The 13967-nt window shown below is 50.9% G+C and overlaps 1 protein-coding gene across 1 annotated transcript in view; it reads left to right on the top strand.

Moving 5' to 3' along the window:
- Nucleotides 1-13967, top strand: part of LOC119450778 (uncharacterized) — a 164832-nt gene that overhangs the window by 59785 nt on the left and 91080 nt on the right. Inside the window, exon 5 of the mRNA XM_037714279.2 lies at nt 7402-7604. Coding sequence (XP_037570207.1) covers nt 7402-7604 — 203 coding nt within the window. The remainder of the gene's footprint in view (nt 1-7401; nt 7605-13967) is intronic.

Genomic DNA, 13967 nt, shown 5'->3' with positions numbered 1-13967 from the left:
CAAGGCTCAGTGATCTCCCCGCTACTGCTCAACGTACCATGGTTGTTCTTGCGCAAGAACTCCATCGCACCGATGGCATCCATCACGTAATTTACGCGGCTGATATCACAATCTGGACAACGCGAGGGTCCCTTGGAGAAAAATAACATAACTTGCAGAAAGCAGCCACGCAGGTGGCTGCTTTCATCCAGGAGTCCAACAGGGACTGTTGGACTCCTGGATGACGCCTTTCTGTAGCATGTCTGTAACTTTCTCGGCGATCACTTTGAGCTCGGCAGGAGAGACGCGGTACGGTTTCTGTCGTATTGGCAACGCTGTTCCAGTATTGATGCGGTGTTGTACCCGGGAGTGCGGTGGTGGCTGCAGACGCTCCTGAGCAAAGTAAAACACTGACGCATAGCGGGCAAGGAGCTCTTGGAGCGCTTGTTGGCGGGAAGAGGGGAGCGATTTATTAATCATGCTCCTAGATTTTGAAGAGTGGTCACTGAGCGGCGAGTTTGCGTTCATAGAAATAGCCACCGCACGAATGCTCGCAACATTGTCTTCTTTAAAGCGTGCTACCTTCAGTACAGCAGGCAAAACAACTGACTCGGAGGACACATTCACCGTCCAAACATGAGCACAACCTTCCATGACTTCGATCAGTGACTGAGGGACAAGTACATTCTTCTTTAGAGTGTTGACGTATTCAGCTTCAATTAATCCACAGCAGGAACCAGTACGGACGCGCGACGAGGTCCCAAGGGATGAACATTGCCGTCTGCGCAGGCAAAAGTACATCAGTGGACACGGAAAATACTTCTTGACGATCGGATGGAATGTCGTCTAGCGCTGGTGGTCTGGTATCTCTGATGAGCGAAATTTCACCAGCCCTGCAGTTTAATGTTGCTCCACATTCCCGTAAAAAGTCAATACCAAGAATTATGTCACGCGTGGGGCGTGCTAGTACAATAAATTCGGTTCGAAATGCCTTTCCAGCAACGGTTTTCGCGACGGAGCATACTCCCACAGGACGTAACAGTTCACCGCCAACTCCGCGAAATGTGGTATTTCCATCCCAAGCTAACATCACCTTCGGTCCGATGCGATTATTCAACGCAAGGCACATCACAGACACAGAAGCACCAGTATCTACTAAAGCCACAGTATTAACACCATCGACACAAACACACACTTTGTTCTTTACCATGACGACAGACGGAGGCATTTGAAAAAGTGACCGTCCCGCGACCTCACCTCCATCGGTCGCACCAGCTATAGTTTCCCAGCTGGGGTGGCGTAGGCGAGCGACGACGTGGACATGGCGATCGACGTGTCCGAGTAGGCGGTGGAGTCAGGCTGCGGTCGGACACGGTGGAGTCATTCCTTGGCATGTACGTATATTGTCGATGTGGCTGGCGGAAAGGGACAAATGGTTGCCAGGATGTAGCTTCTTGTATGCGAGGCGGATATCCGCGATCTCGCGGAGCACGCTGTGGGCGACGGCGGCAATATCTCGCGATGTGTCCCTGAGCGCCGCAGCTGTAGCACACAGGTGGCTGCGATTTTCACGGATGTTTGTTGCAACCCTCCAAGGCGTATTGCAGACGGGAGACGACCCACGTCGAGGTTGTTTGTCATGTCTACGTTCAAAACTCGTTGCTTGGGGCTGGATCATGGTGCTCTGGGCATGGGCGATGTCGCAAACGGGGCGGTCACCGCAGGAAGGTCGCGGCCAGGCTGCAGACGCCTCCAAGTAGTGCTCATCATCGGAGCATTGGTGGCACACGTGCATCTGCAAACGGGGCGGTCACCGCAGGAAGGTCGCGGCCAGGCTGCCGACGCCTCCAAGTAGTGCTCATCAACGGAGCATTGGTGGCACACGTGCCATCTGGGCCTTGAAAATGAGCCAGTTCATCTCGAATAACTTGCCGTACCAAAGCAGCCAGGTCATTAGAGGAAGATACGTCCACACTGGCTACGTTGGTGACGTTGCTCCAGCCGACCAAACTTTGGAAGAATGCGGAGGGTCTTCAGAGCCTCGAACGTACGACAGTGACGCCTTAAGTCAGACGGGGTAGTGAGGTCTTCCTTAGAGATAAAAAAGTTGTGCACATCTTCGGCAATTCCTTTGAGTAGGTGTCCGCCATTGTCCTCGTCCGACATGTTTGCACTCACAATTCCGCAAAGCGTCAGGGTTTCTTCGATATAAGTGGTACACGTCTCTCCCGCTAACTGCGCTCGTCGTGAAAGTGTCTGCTCAGCCTTTTTCTTTTTCGAAAGTGAATCGCCAAAGCATTTCTTTATCTCTTCGACGAACCTGTCCCAAGTTGTGAGCGAGCCCTCATTATTGTCGAACCACATGACGGCAGTTCCCGCAAGGAAAAACCCAACGTTAGAGAGCTGCGCAGCCGTGCTCCATTCATTGTGACGGCTCACCCTCTCGTAGTGTCTCAACCAGTCCTCGACGTCCACATTCGCTTTGCCTGAGAATCTGCGTGCTTCTCGATGAGGTGTCCAGTAACCGGCTTCCCTCGGGCGAGAGAGAGAGAGAGAGAAATAACTTTATTTTGTTCAAAATGTGGTTAGAGGAGGGGGTAATGACTAGAAGCCTCCCCCCTTTAGACGGCGGCCGGCAACCCCTGAGCCGCGGCGGCGGCCTCAGCCATTTGGACTACTCTTGCTTGAACATCCGGGTCCGAGCTGAGCAACACGCTCTCCCATCGCTCCTCATTTCTTATTAAATTGGGTTGTTGTGGTTTTGAACAGTTATTGTTGTATTGTTTCTTTGGGCATGCCCAGATTATGTGTTGAAGATCTGCTCGGTTGTTACAGAGAATGCTTTCTGCTGCGATTTCTTCGCGAACGTCGCCTCCGTCCGAATCGCTCATGACGATGTCTCCCGGTGGTAGACCGTAGCTCGGCCAACCGCTTGCTGCATCGAAGGGTTAGTAGAGCTCGGTCGTCCAGTGGGATGTACCCAGCACCTTCGACCAAATTGTAACGGAGGGGACGGATTTATTTACAAGAATGATGAATAGTTAGCGTAGCGCAAAGGATAGGACGGTCATCCAAGCCCAACAGGCAGCGGCCAGCTCCTGGCGCACACTTCTACTTCCTCTTCCTTCGGCTGCGCCGTGCAGCGTGACAATTTCTCCGGGGGCAGACGAAGCTCGCCGAGCGAGTTACACAGCAGCGTGACAATATGGACCCTAGGTCACATGGGGCGGAGGGAAACCCAGCGGCGGATAGGGTAGCTCGAGGGTACACGAGCCGAGCACCCTCCAACTCATCCCCTGAGGAACCCGTTCCCGTCCCGTGCGACTACGCAATTCTAAACCACTGTGGAGGACTTACGAGAAGCTATTCTCCACCGCAGCGAACACTAAATAAAGAGGAATCGGTCAGCTGGAGACAAATTCAAACCGGCACGTATCCCAATTAGCACATCCTCAGTAAAATACTTCCTACGGCATACCCTCCTTGTTGCCCATGGTGCTCAGCTAAAGCAACCTTATTTCATATCACGTGGGCATACAGCACCCTCCAGCAGAGCGATAGCGAGAGCTGCTGGCCAGCGAGAGCCCAGACGATCAACTGAGTCTGATTGACCGGGCCCGCAGTGCGGCAGCCGCAAGCGGAGCCCTGGACTGAGGGCCCCCCACCGCAAGCCAAGAAGCTCCTACCACCGGGAGTCTCTCCGCAGCAATTTTAAGGCCAAGAAATAAGTTGTCACCACCACCACCACCGTATGCTGTATGTGCGCGAAGGGTGCGCGCTTTCACGGGGGACGAACTCACGACGGAGAGCAAACGCGACATCGTCCGTTGCGCGAAAGGCCGTGGGGGGACGGGACAGAGGGAGGGGAGGCGCCGTTTAGCTGTGGCACGAAATGGGCATTTATATAAAAACTTTACGAAGCGAGATGGTGGTAAAGATGTCCGACGCTGCTCGACGAGTGTCCCGTTTTGATCTCGTCGAAAAAAATTGAAGAACACTTTGTAATATCCAAAGTGTGTTCGGCGAAAGCCTGTGGCCATTCGACTGACTATGCCATGTCTTACCAGTGGCGTTTGGTATCGGGGGAATCCACATTCTTTGGGTGCTGCTCCGAACCGCTTGTCGTGGAATCATCACCGGGCCACTTGGGAGCCATCCGACTAACTCGACTGCTGCAGAAACGTCTGAGGAAAGCGTTGCCGCGCGCGCCGCTGTGCCATCACGCGATTGCTTAGAGAGTGTAAGGGGGAGAGGCCAATGCTGTGGCGGCGCAACTGTTGCTATGTGCCGCTGTGCCATCACGTGATTGCTGAGAGAGTGTGAGGGGGAGAGGCCACAGCTGGCACCGTTCTAGGGCACGGACGGACGTACGGTCGGACGGCGCCGCTGTGCCATCAAGTGATTGCTGAGAGAGTGTAAGGTGGAGAGGCCACAGCTGTGGCGGCGCAACTGTTGCCACCCGCCGCTGTGCCATCACGTGATTGCTGAGAGAGTGGGAGGGGAGAGGCCACAGCTGGTACCGTTCCAGGGCACGGACGGACGGGCGGACGGACGCCGCCGCTGTGCCATCACGTGATTCCTGAGAGAGTGTAAGGGGGAGAGGCCACAGCTGTGGCGGCGCAACTGTTGCCATGCGCCGCTGTGCCATCACGTGATTGCTGAGAGAGTGTGAGGGGGAGAGGCCACAGCTGGTACCGTACCAGGGCACGGACCGACGGACTGTCGGACGCCGCAAGTATGAGCCATTAAAGGCTTTCGCCTTAAAATCTCCGAACGCCCGCCTCGGCTGCGGGAGCCTGTGGGTTCGATTCCCACCGCCGCCGGGCACCCACTGGTTCAAAAGGGTACAAGCGTACCCCGGCCTGGCGTTCCGCTTCCTTCAGGGGTGATACGCTTGGGAAAGGAGCCTGCGCCCTGAATTCCCGTCGAAACGAACGTGAGCACGGAAAAAAAGTGGTGTCTGGGCCGCTCCCATGGCGGTCATTTCCCATGTGGCGCCCCAAGCACCTTTTGAGGTGGGGGCACCTTCGGGTTGAGGTAAAACACCCCTTTCCAAGCGTTGAGGTCCCATAATTGCCGAGCACCAGGCCGGGAGCGCGCTTGTACCTATTTTACCGGTAGGTACCCGGCGGCAGCACTTGCCTCCCACAGCCGCGGCGGATGCTCGTCTACAAGGCCGTCTGTGGTTGGACAAGAGGCGCCCAGAGACAACAGCTGAAATCTCTATTGGGCCCTCGTTCGAGATGTGGACCCCCACGACAGCCGAGCACCAGGCCAGGGGACATCTCTACCCATGAGAAAAACCGGTGGGCTCCCGGCGGCACCGGGGTTTGAAATCGGTACCTCCCGCATACGAGGCGGATGCTCTACCGCTAGGCCATCGGTGCGATGCCGCTAGAGGCACCGGCAACAATCACCAACGCCGCGTGCGTTCGGTGCGAACGCGGGCAAAACGCCGACGGCGTCGACAACAGTTCTGCGCGTTGCTGGTACTGCTGCATGTCCAAGTTTATACAGCTGATAAAACTACTATGCTTACACCTTATAGCTCTCTACTGATTTGCTATCGCAATTGATGCTTCGCCTTTCGGGTCAAACTGCGACATTTTTTTCTCGGGCTTTTTAGAAAGCACGTGAAGTTAGCTAATAAATGGCGTCACTGCTCTCTTGCGCGTGCGGATGACAACACTCTCAATCGTGTTTTGAAAGAACAAATCCCGCACGCCACTCTTAAATAAAAGCCGACAAGTTTGTTTGCAGGCATGTCTCTTACTATTTAGAACCTGGGAGAATTTCAGCCTCCGAAACAAAGGTGCTAATAAATCCTGCTCACTGTGGGCACTTGCTTTTCTTTCTCTTCTGACATATGTACGCGGGCTCCCATTTTAATAAGATTTTGCATTATAAACTTCATTAGGGAACTAATTACAGCAAAATAAATTCTGAGTAACCAAAATAAGATTCTGTAAAACACCCTGTGTAATTAGGTCCATCTGGTTTGTTTGCGGTGATATCTTGGCCTTCATGAATGGCAACATATTTTGTTCTGACTGAGGAACAAAACCAATTGCTTTGAAGTACCTGTGAGCGGTGCCTGAATCGTCTTGTAGAGTTCCTTCGATTTTCATGCAGAACTTTGGATGCTCTAGCAGAGACTGATATCATCTGATAGCGTGCGAAAAGTGAGGCTTGGAGTATCTTACAATAGAGTTCACGGGTGGTCCCGCATGTTACTGCTAATTCAGAAGATAAATAACAATTAGCGGCCACCAATTGGTGATTTAGCGTAAGAACTCCTAAGAATGAGTATGTGTGCCTCACCATACGGCGGTCGCGTGTTTGTGAGCAATGTTGTCAAGTATGATTCGGCGCTAGGGAATATTGAACGCTTTGTAGGTGGACAGTTCTAACTATGCCTTTTTACTGGCTTGTTTGACGTCTTCCCTGAGGCGAAGCTAAATTTTTGCATACTTCTGTGACGTTTTCAGATAGCATGAGTAAAGTAATGAAACGCAAATGTTCGAGGTGACAGTATAATATACCGTTTACCAAATTTCCAGACACGTGGCTACAAAAATAATCACACATTTTGCGATAGAAAATAATGTAGAAAGAACCCGAACCCAATCCGATCGATGAACGCTTTGGTTCGTCGTCGACTCACATCTAATCATTGCTTTTCAAGATTGTGCTGCATTGTCGGGAAAGAAGGTGCTTATAATATTTCTCTCGCGTAGGTCAGGAAATTATTTTAGCGGCCCAATATAAATGCGGTATCACAGATGGCTCAAGGTCATGTGCCGGCGAGATACGCCCGAGGAGGGTACCATATATTTTTTATAGTATGCATAAGATTGTACAGAGTATGTTTATTCCTCAGAACGATCGGATATCCACTAGGAATTTTAAAAAATTGCGTGGTTTAACTTTCCGAAGTTTCACAGTGGGTTATAAGGAACCTAAATACGAATCAATTTGCAGGGGCTATTTGATCTATATTCAAAATGTGCAATATTCACAGACTTTCAGTGAAATGTGATATATGTCTTTAACGTTATAGTGCAGCATGTGGCGCAATTTTATTGTGAGGGTGAACTATCCCTGTACAATATGTTATTGTCGTCATTGGCTAGACTATCCAGAGTATTGTTGTTAGAGCTAAATAATGTTGTTTCATCCGGGCGATCGACTTCCGGTTTTGTTTCTCGTGGCGCACTCTTACCGATACATGTGGGGTCAGAAGTGTTGTTAATTATAGTAAACTGGTCTTCTAGTAGGCGTTCTTCCGAAAGGCGAGCCAAAGGTGACCTGTATGGTAGCTCGAAGAGATACAGTTGGAGTGGAAGACTTCTGTTTAAGCTTAGCTCGTTTTGGCGACTTACATACGCGAGACGTTGGCTTTCAACTCGTCTCTTCTTGCAGACCCTCTTCTGTATGGGTCGTGCAGCTGGCTTCGTATCGGCTTCCCAGTTTTCGAAGCCGGACGAGAACGACTTCCACGAGTGCCCCATTGCAGACCCTCGGAAGACATTGCTAGCTCTATGCTACACGTCGGGATCCACGGGACTGCCCAAGGGCGCAGAGATCACGCACTACAACCTCGTGGCCTCCTTCTACTCGATGAGGTGAGAGGCGGAGATGCATATACAGCTTAAAACGAAACCCATCAAGAAGCAACCGGCTTATTTGTTTACATGTGAGCAGTAAAGGGGAACCACATTTTACGGACTCTTCCACGGTTTCGCTCACTACGTGTTCCCCGTCTAACTGAGTGGCATGCCTCGGCATAGTTTAGTCGCCAATTATTGCAGCTTTTTTTAGAATGGTAAAAAGAGGCAGGGGCGTTATATTCATCTTTATGAAAACAGGTATAATAATAGGAGGATAAGTAGAATGACATAAAGCATTTATACATCCTAATTCTAAACCTAACGCTTCAATATCTTCAATATTCCTGTTATTTCTCTATTTATTATTAATGTAGATTCTAGATTTACCTTAGGACATGTGGTAGGCGGAGCGCAGAAATGGCATTCCTGCCAACGCGATTCATGGAACTCGTATTCCTTCAGCGCCTGCCTCTACTGCTCCATTCAGCTGTCGCATCAGTGTCGCAATTATGAGCGAATCTTCGACGCCTAACATCGCATAGACGGAGAACTGACGGATGCATTTATGATGGTTTATGTACACTTCTTCTCATTGCGTGCTTTGAGCTGCCCAATTCCCTACAGGATGTTTCGGCAAACCCGTTCTAAGCATTAAGAAATCCGCGTGTGAGCTGCGAGAAGGCGACCGGCTGACATTTGTTGACTGTCCCCTTTAAGAGCCCAAAGTATTTTGTTACTGTGAGCTTAGAGTACGAAAAAATAAATAATTTGCCTACTATTAAATTATTTATCAGGTGCCTATATCTTCTATGACGAACTCGTAGAGCCCTATTGAGAAATATCCCAATAATTTATTTCCTAGATAATAGCTTCTGTGGTCTTAATTTTTGGGGGACTGCGAAAGCACGCGAGATTTGAAAACACTACCACGTGACTAGGCGCTCGCGTGCGACGACATTTGTGCCCTCCTGTAATCGACTAATGAATCATTGTTTCTGCAGGCAAGCCGAACGCATAAATAAGTTTGAAGTAACAGAGTTGAGGACAATATTGAAGACAATGGCCTAGGCTTCCAGAGATATCTCTTATGTCGAAGCAGTGCAGGGTACTGGGGCGCTGTATATGCCACAAATAACACATGAAATTTTTTAAAAGCTTTGTCAGTGTTTTTTATTGTGTGTTGAGAGACAGCGAGAAGGGAGCACATATTTTGCTGGCGGATAGCGAGGTAGCAGAGACGACGGTCGTTGCCATCGCCTATCAGTTTGGCAGGTCGCTTATTCATGCTTGCAATATGCGTTCAAGATCGATCATTCCTTCGTAACATGTTTTAAGGGAATTTTTAAGGTAACATGTTTAAGGAATCCCCCTGTGCTTCGCCCACTCATCATCATTGATTTCGTGGATATGCGGTGTTATTTTTTAGAGCGCAGATCTAAGGGGGGGGGGGGGGGCTGTTCCTACGGCGAGCGTCGTCGGAGTTGGCGGCGTAACGGAGCGAACGAGCACAGCGAAAGACGAAAGAGCGAGCGCGGAGCGAGAGATGAAAGACGCGAGCCGCGAACGGCGGACACCGATGAGAGCGGCCCCTTCAATGACATCTTCGCGGGTAACTGGTGTTCTGCGTTCCCGCCCGACCACTCGAAGCGTATTCGTATCTGGTCTCAGCCGGACCACTCCTTTCGTACTATCGTCTTCTCGCGTCAGCTCTCTCTTCCGCTTGTTTGGTTAGCTTAGTTTGGTCTTGTAGTGCCCACCGACGCCGCAGCGCGGAGCGCTTTGGTCGGCGCTCTTAGGCGCTCGGAGTCTTACTCGCGCTTGTTTCGATTGTTCTGGTTTACGATTGTTTGTTTACAGCGAAGCTGTTAAGGGCTCGGTTCCCGAGGATCATGTCCTCGTGTAGAAAAAACTATGATCATCAGCATTGGCTTGAGCGTCGTCGTCATTTTGAGCGCGTGGCCCCTCCTCCTTCCGGGCCGGCTGAACCCCCGCTATCTCTAGTCTCTTGCGCCAGTCGACCTTATCTTATGCCGCCTTACCCCCCGAGTAGACTTGGGCCTGGCTGCGAGGCTAGCGCTGCGAGCCTGCTGGAAGCTTTGCCCGACTAGAGTTTAGCCGTGGTGGGAGGCTAGCGAGGCTAGGCCGGCGACGAGCACTCTTTCCCTCGCCCCTCCGGCTGCTCCGCGTGCGTCTATTGAGTGGGCCGCGGATAAATGGAAGGAAGGCAAGGAGGGCACGGCTCTGCAGTGGCGGGGGAGAGATAGGCGGCTTCCACGCATGATTGTGCGTGTGTGTGCCTGCTCTCCGACTGCGGCGCATGCGCAGCCCGGCTGGCCTCGGCCGCCTGTACCACGGGCTCTCTCCGGGCCACGGTGTAAGATATATACTCTTTAGGTGGGGACACTCGCGAGGCGCGATCGACCAGATAAAGTAGCAACAGCGCGCGTCAATCCGTCAGGTGCCGGCAGCGGATACCTATCGGCGGTACGAGGCAACTTCAAGACAGAAAAGGTTTTATCTACAGTTGCTATAGCAACCGGGCGATTCGCGGGAAATCCGAAATGGTTGCGCGACGCGTGAAAGTAGGTCACCGTGGTGAGGGGCGCGAGGGAAGAGGGCATCGCCTTGACGGAGCAGATACGGCGGCGCGATTAAAGCCCCTATATTTATAAAAGTAGCGCCATCCACTTCCCTCCTCCTCCGTTCCACTATCGCGCTCGGCGCGACCAGCGAGATCGAGGCGCGATATCGACAGTGGCGCCGCCTGCGTCGGGCCTGCCGTGGCAGACGACAGCTAACGCGCTACCAGAGGAAATCCGAGGAAAACTTCGATCGCGCCCTGCGGACAAGTTTTTGAGGCACGATTTTGCTTCGTCAGTCAGTAACTGGTCTTAATAATGCCGTTTTGGAAGTAGCAACGCGACGATGCGAGACGGCGCAAATATCAAGTGTGCAGCAAGCGTTTGCGCACGCCGGATGGTAAACAAAAAAAGCCTTTTGCCCTCGCCTTGTCGGTTGCGGCAACTTAAGGCGCAGCAGCATGCCATCACAAAGAAGTTCTTGTCCCTAACACGTTTGATCCGTTCGTGCGTACAGCACTTTGGTCGCACAGGCCCGAGAATGGCAGTCGGAGCGCGCTGGAAAGAAAAAAAATATACAAAAGCGCGACGCGAACTTCCACGTGACACGGATTGGCCAATGGGGGAGCGGAGGAGGCTGGGGCGACAGGAGGCGGCTAAGAGAGGGCGAGGAGGAAGCGCCGGGGTGAGCGCGGTGGCGGCAAGATCTAAGAATGGCGCTACTTTTATAAATATAGGGGCTTTAGGCGCGATCACTGGTTGCTTGTGTTATGCGCGCACTCCATGTCCGCGAAAACTTTTGCCTGCGTTCTAAATGCGCCTCGGTAAGGCCCACCGTGACAAGGCCAAATCAAAACGTGCCAAGTGGCGTTCAAACTCGTAAGGCAAGATTCACAGCACGGGACGGATCGCCGGTTTATACTTCGGACGAGCGTGACGTGGCTCATTGCAGCCGAATCACGTCGCACAAAAGGAAGCCGCTGACGAAATGCTCGCGGCATGATTTGTTGAAGCTATAGCCATGTCTCTGATTAAGTGGTCTAACCCGTCGTGTGAATCCGGCTTAAGAAATGCTTAGAGGCCCTCCGAGTTTGTGGTGTTGAAATGTTAGTAGCTGTTATTCGCTCGCCTTCCGTCACATTATGTTGCTTGCGTGCTGAGCCGCGTTCGCTGACCAGGTTTTGAACATTGCCGTCTGCAAAATGGACTTTAAGTGGTGAGTAGCCATGTGCGAAATCTGAAGAAACAACGAGACTACACAGCAAGCGACGATGGGCAGGAAATGCTTCGTTAGCGGTTGCAAGTCAGGTTTACAGACCTGCAAAGAAAAATCAATTTTGTTCAATGTTCCTTCTGATCCAGAACGCCTCAAAGCATGGGCTCAAGCGATTCCTAGGAAGGACCGTACGCTCAGCACAAAGGATGTAGTTTGCAGCAAACATTTCACAGACGAAATGATATTGAAGAAAAGATACTTCTCAGAGCTAGGAGGAGAGATCCTGCTTGACGTGCCAAAAAGAAGCCTTCTTTCGGAAGATGCAATTCCTTGTGTTTTTCCTTCTTCTTCCGCGCATCCTTTACCGGCGTCAAGGAAAAGAACATACCCTAGTACGAGACACTCACCACCCCCACCAAAGGCAAGAAACAAAGACTGCAAGACTGCAACAGCTGCCACACCTCAAGAAGATCCTGCAATGGTTTTAACGCAAGAGGAGGACAGCGAAATATCCCCTGAACCAATGTGCAACGAAACATCCAAAAATGTGTTCCTGAGAGGAAACTCCACCGCTTCTAGTGGACTGTTTGCAGCAGAAACGTCAGCAGGGAAAGAAGAACAGGAGAACAGACGTGAATGTTCAGGAGTGTGCTTAGACCCCTCAAACGCCCACTTGCCAAACTCTGAATGGAACCATCACACACTGTGTGACTCCGGCCTACACTGCTTTCATTTTATACAAGCTGGATTGTCGTCATCTAAGAATCCACTGTCAGTCAAGATTCTCAATGTTCAGCAAGTCAAGGATGCGACTTTCACTCTGAGTACTTTCGCACTTGGTCGAAGAGTTGATTCAGCGCTTATTCCGGAATCATGTGAATTGCGCTCTTCCGGTGACTGGAGTGTTGTGAGTGAAGTCCTCAAAGATTTTAGTGAATTGAAACTCTGTTCTGGAGGACCACCACAGGAGAAATACGCAGACGTGTACCTGGAGTGTGGCTACGTGGATGCAACTGGCGTTTGGCGTCACAACCGGTGCTCCATTCTTCAAGCTGGAGAATCACCCTGTAAGAGGCTCAACAATACACTCCGGATGCACAAGTACAGGAAGGAGAAGCGCCGAGAGGAAAAACGAATCAGAATCCCGTTGAAATCAATTGTGAAAGAAAAGGTAAATGCATTACGAAGACAACGCATTAACTGCTATAGGTCTAAGATGCAAGCGTTGAAGACTAAAAGAAAGCTCTTTCAGCAACTATTGTCTTGTCGTGACAGATTGAAGATACTAAGTGACGACTTGCTTAGCGAAACACTCACGGAAGCAAACCTTTCAGAGACGCAGCAAATGCTAGTGAGAGAGTGCGTGGAAGCAGCCCGACACCAGTCAAAAAAGGGTAGAAGGTACACAAATAACTGGCTCCTGTTGTGCCTTCTACTACACATTCGCTCACCGAGCGCCTATAGGTTTTTTAGAGAGAATGATGTCCTCCCCCTGCCGTCAGTGAAAACCATCCGACGCTACATATCTCGTGTGGATATGAAGTGCGGCTTTGACAAATACTTTTTCTCAGCGCTGAAAAATAAGTTGCAAACGAAGCCGACATTCTCCAGGCATGGAACGCTGTTGATGGACGAGATGCAAGTGAGACAGTGCAAGCGGTTCAACTCTAGGACTTTGACTTATGATGGCTTTGTGGATCAAGGCGAACAGAGCATGGAGTCACCAGATTTGGCCGACCATGCCCTTGTGCTAATGTTCTGCCCGTTTACCGACAGCTATGCGCAGCCTGTGGCAGTTTTCGCTTCCAAAAACGCCACGCGAGGTACGGTGCTGTGCCAACTGCTTTTGCAAGCGATTGTGCTCCTTGAAGAAGCTGGAGCAATCATTGATGGGGTCGTGTGTGATGGGGCAAGCACAAATCGTACCATGTCGAAGCATCTTGGTGTCTCTGGTGACATGGAGAAAGGCAAGCATTTCTTCGAACATCCTCTTGATGCTGAACGAAATGTGTACGTGTTTTCAGACGTTCCGCACTTGTTTAAGTGCATCAGGAACAGGCTGCTCAAACAAAAGTACCTGAAGGTGAATGGAAAGTGGGTGAAATGGTCACACTACGTTTCTGTACTCAAATAGGACGAGGTGCACCATGGAGGGCTCAAGGTGTGCCCGAAAATTACTCAGCGTCATATTTACCCATCCAACATGGACAAAATGCGCGTAAAATTCGCGACTCAAGTTTTCAGTTTATCCATGGCTGCTGGTATAAAGTATTACCGTGAACAAGGTAAAAGCAATCTGTCAGACTGTGAGGGAACCATTGAGTTTACAGTGCGACTAAACGATTTGTTTGACGCCTTAAATCGACGGTACCCGGCAGAAGGAATAAAGCAAGGCAGCAGCGACATCACGGTCTTGAAAGAAGGCTTGGAATGGCTGAACGAATGGGAGAAAGAGCTTTCCGATGGGTCGATTACTAAAGACATGTTTCTGGCAAGGACGACGGCTGAAGGCCTTCGCGTCACATTGAAGTCCACAATTGATATTTGCCAGCATTTACTGAGTAAGTGCAGCTTCCGATACGT

Source organism: Dermacentor silvarum, chromosome 4 (genome assembly GCF_013339745.2).
Source record: "Dermacentor silvarum isolate Dsil-2018 chromosome 4, BIME_Dsil_1.4, whole genome shotgun sequence".
Classification (NCBI taxonomy): domain Eukaryota; kingdom Metazoa; phylum Arthropoda; class Arachnida; order Ixodida; family Ixodidae; genus Dermacentor; species Dermacentor silvarum.
Note: the sequence above shows the minus strand (reverse complement) of the source record. Positions and strands in the feature narration are given on the sequence as shown.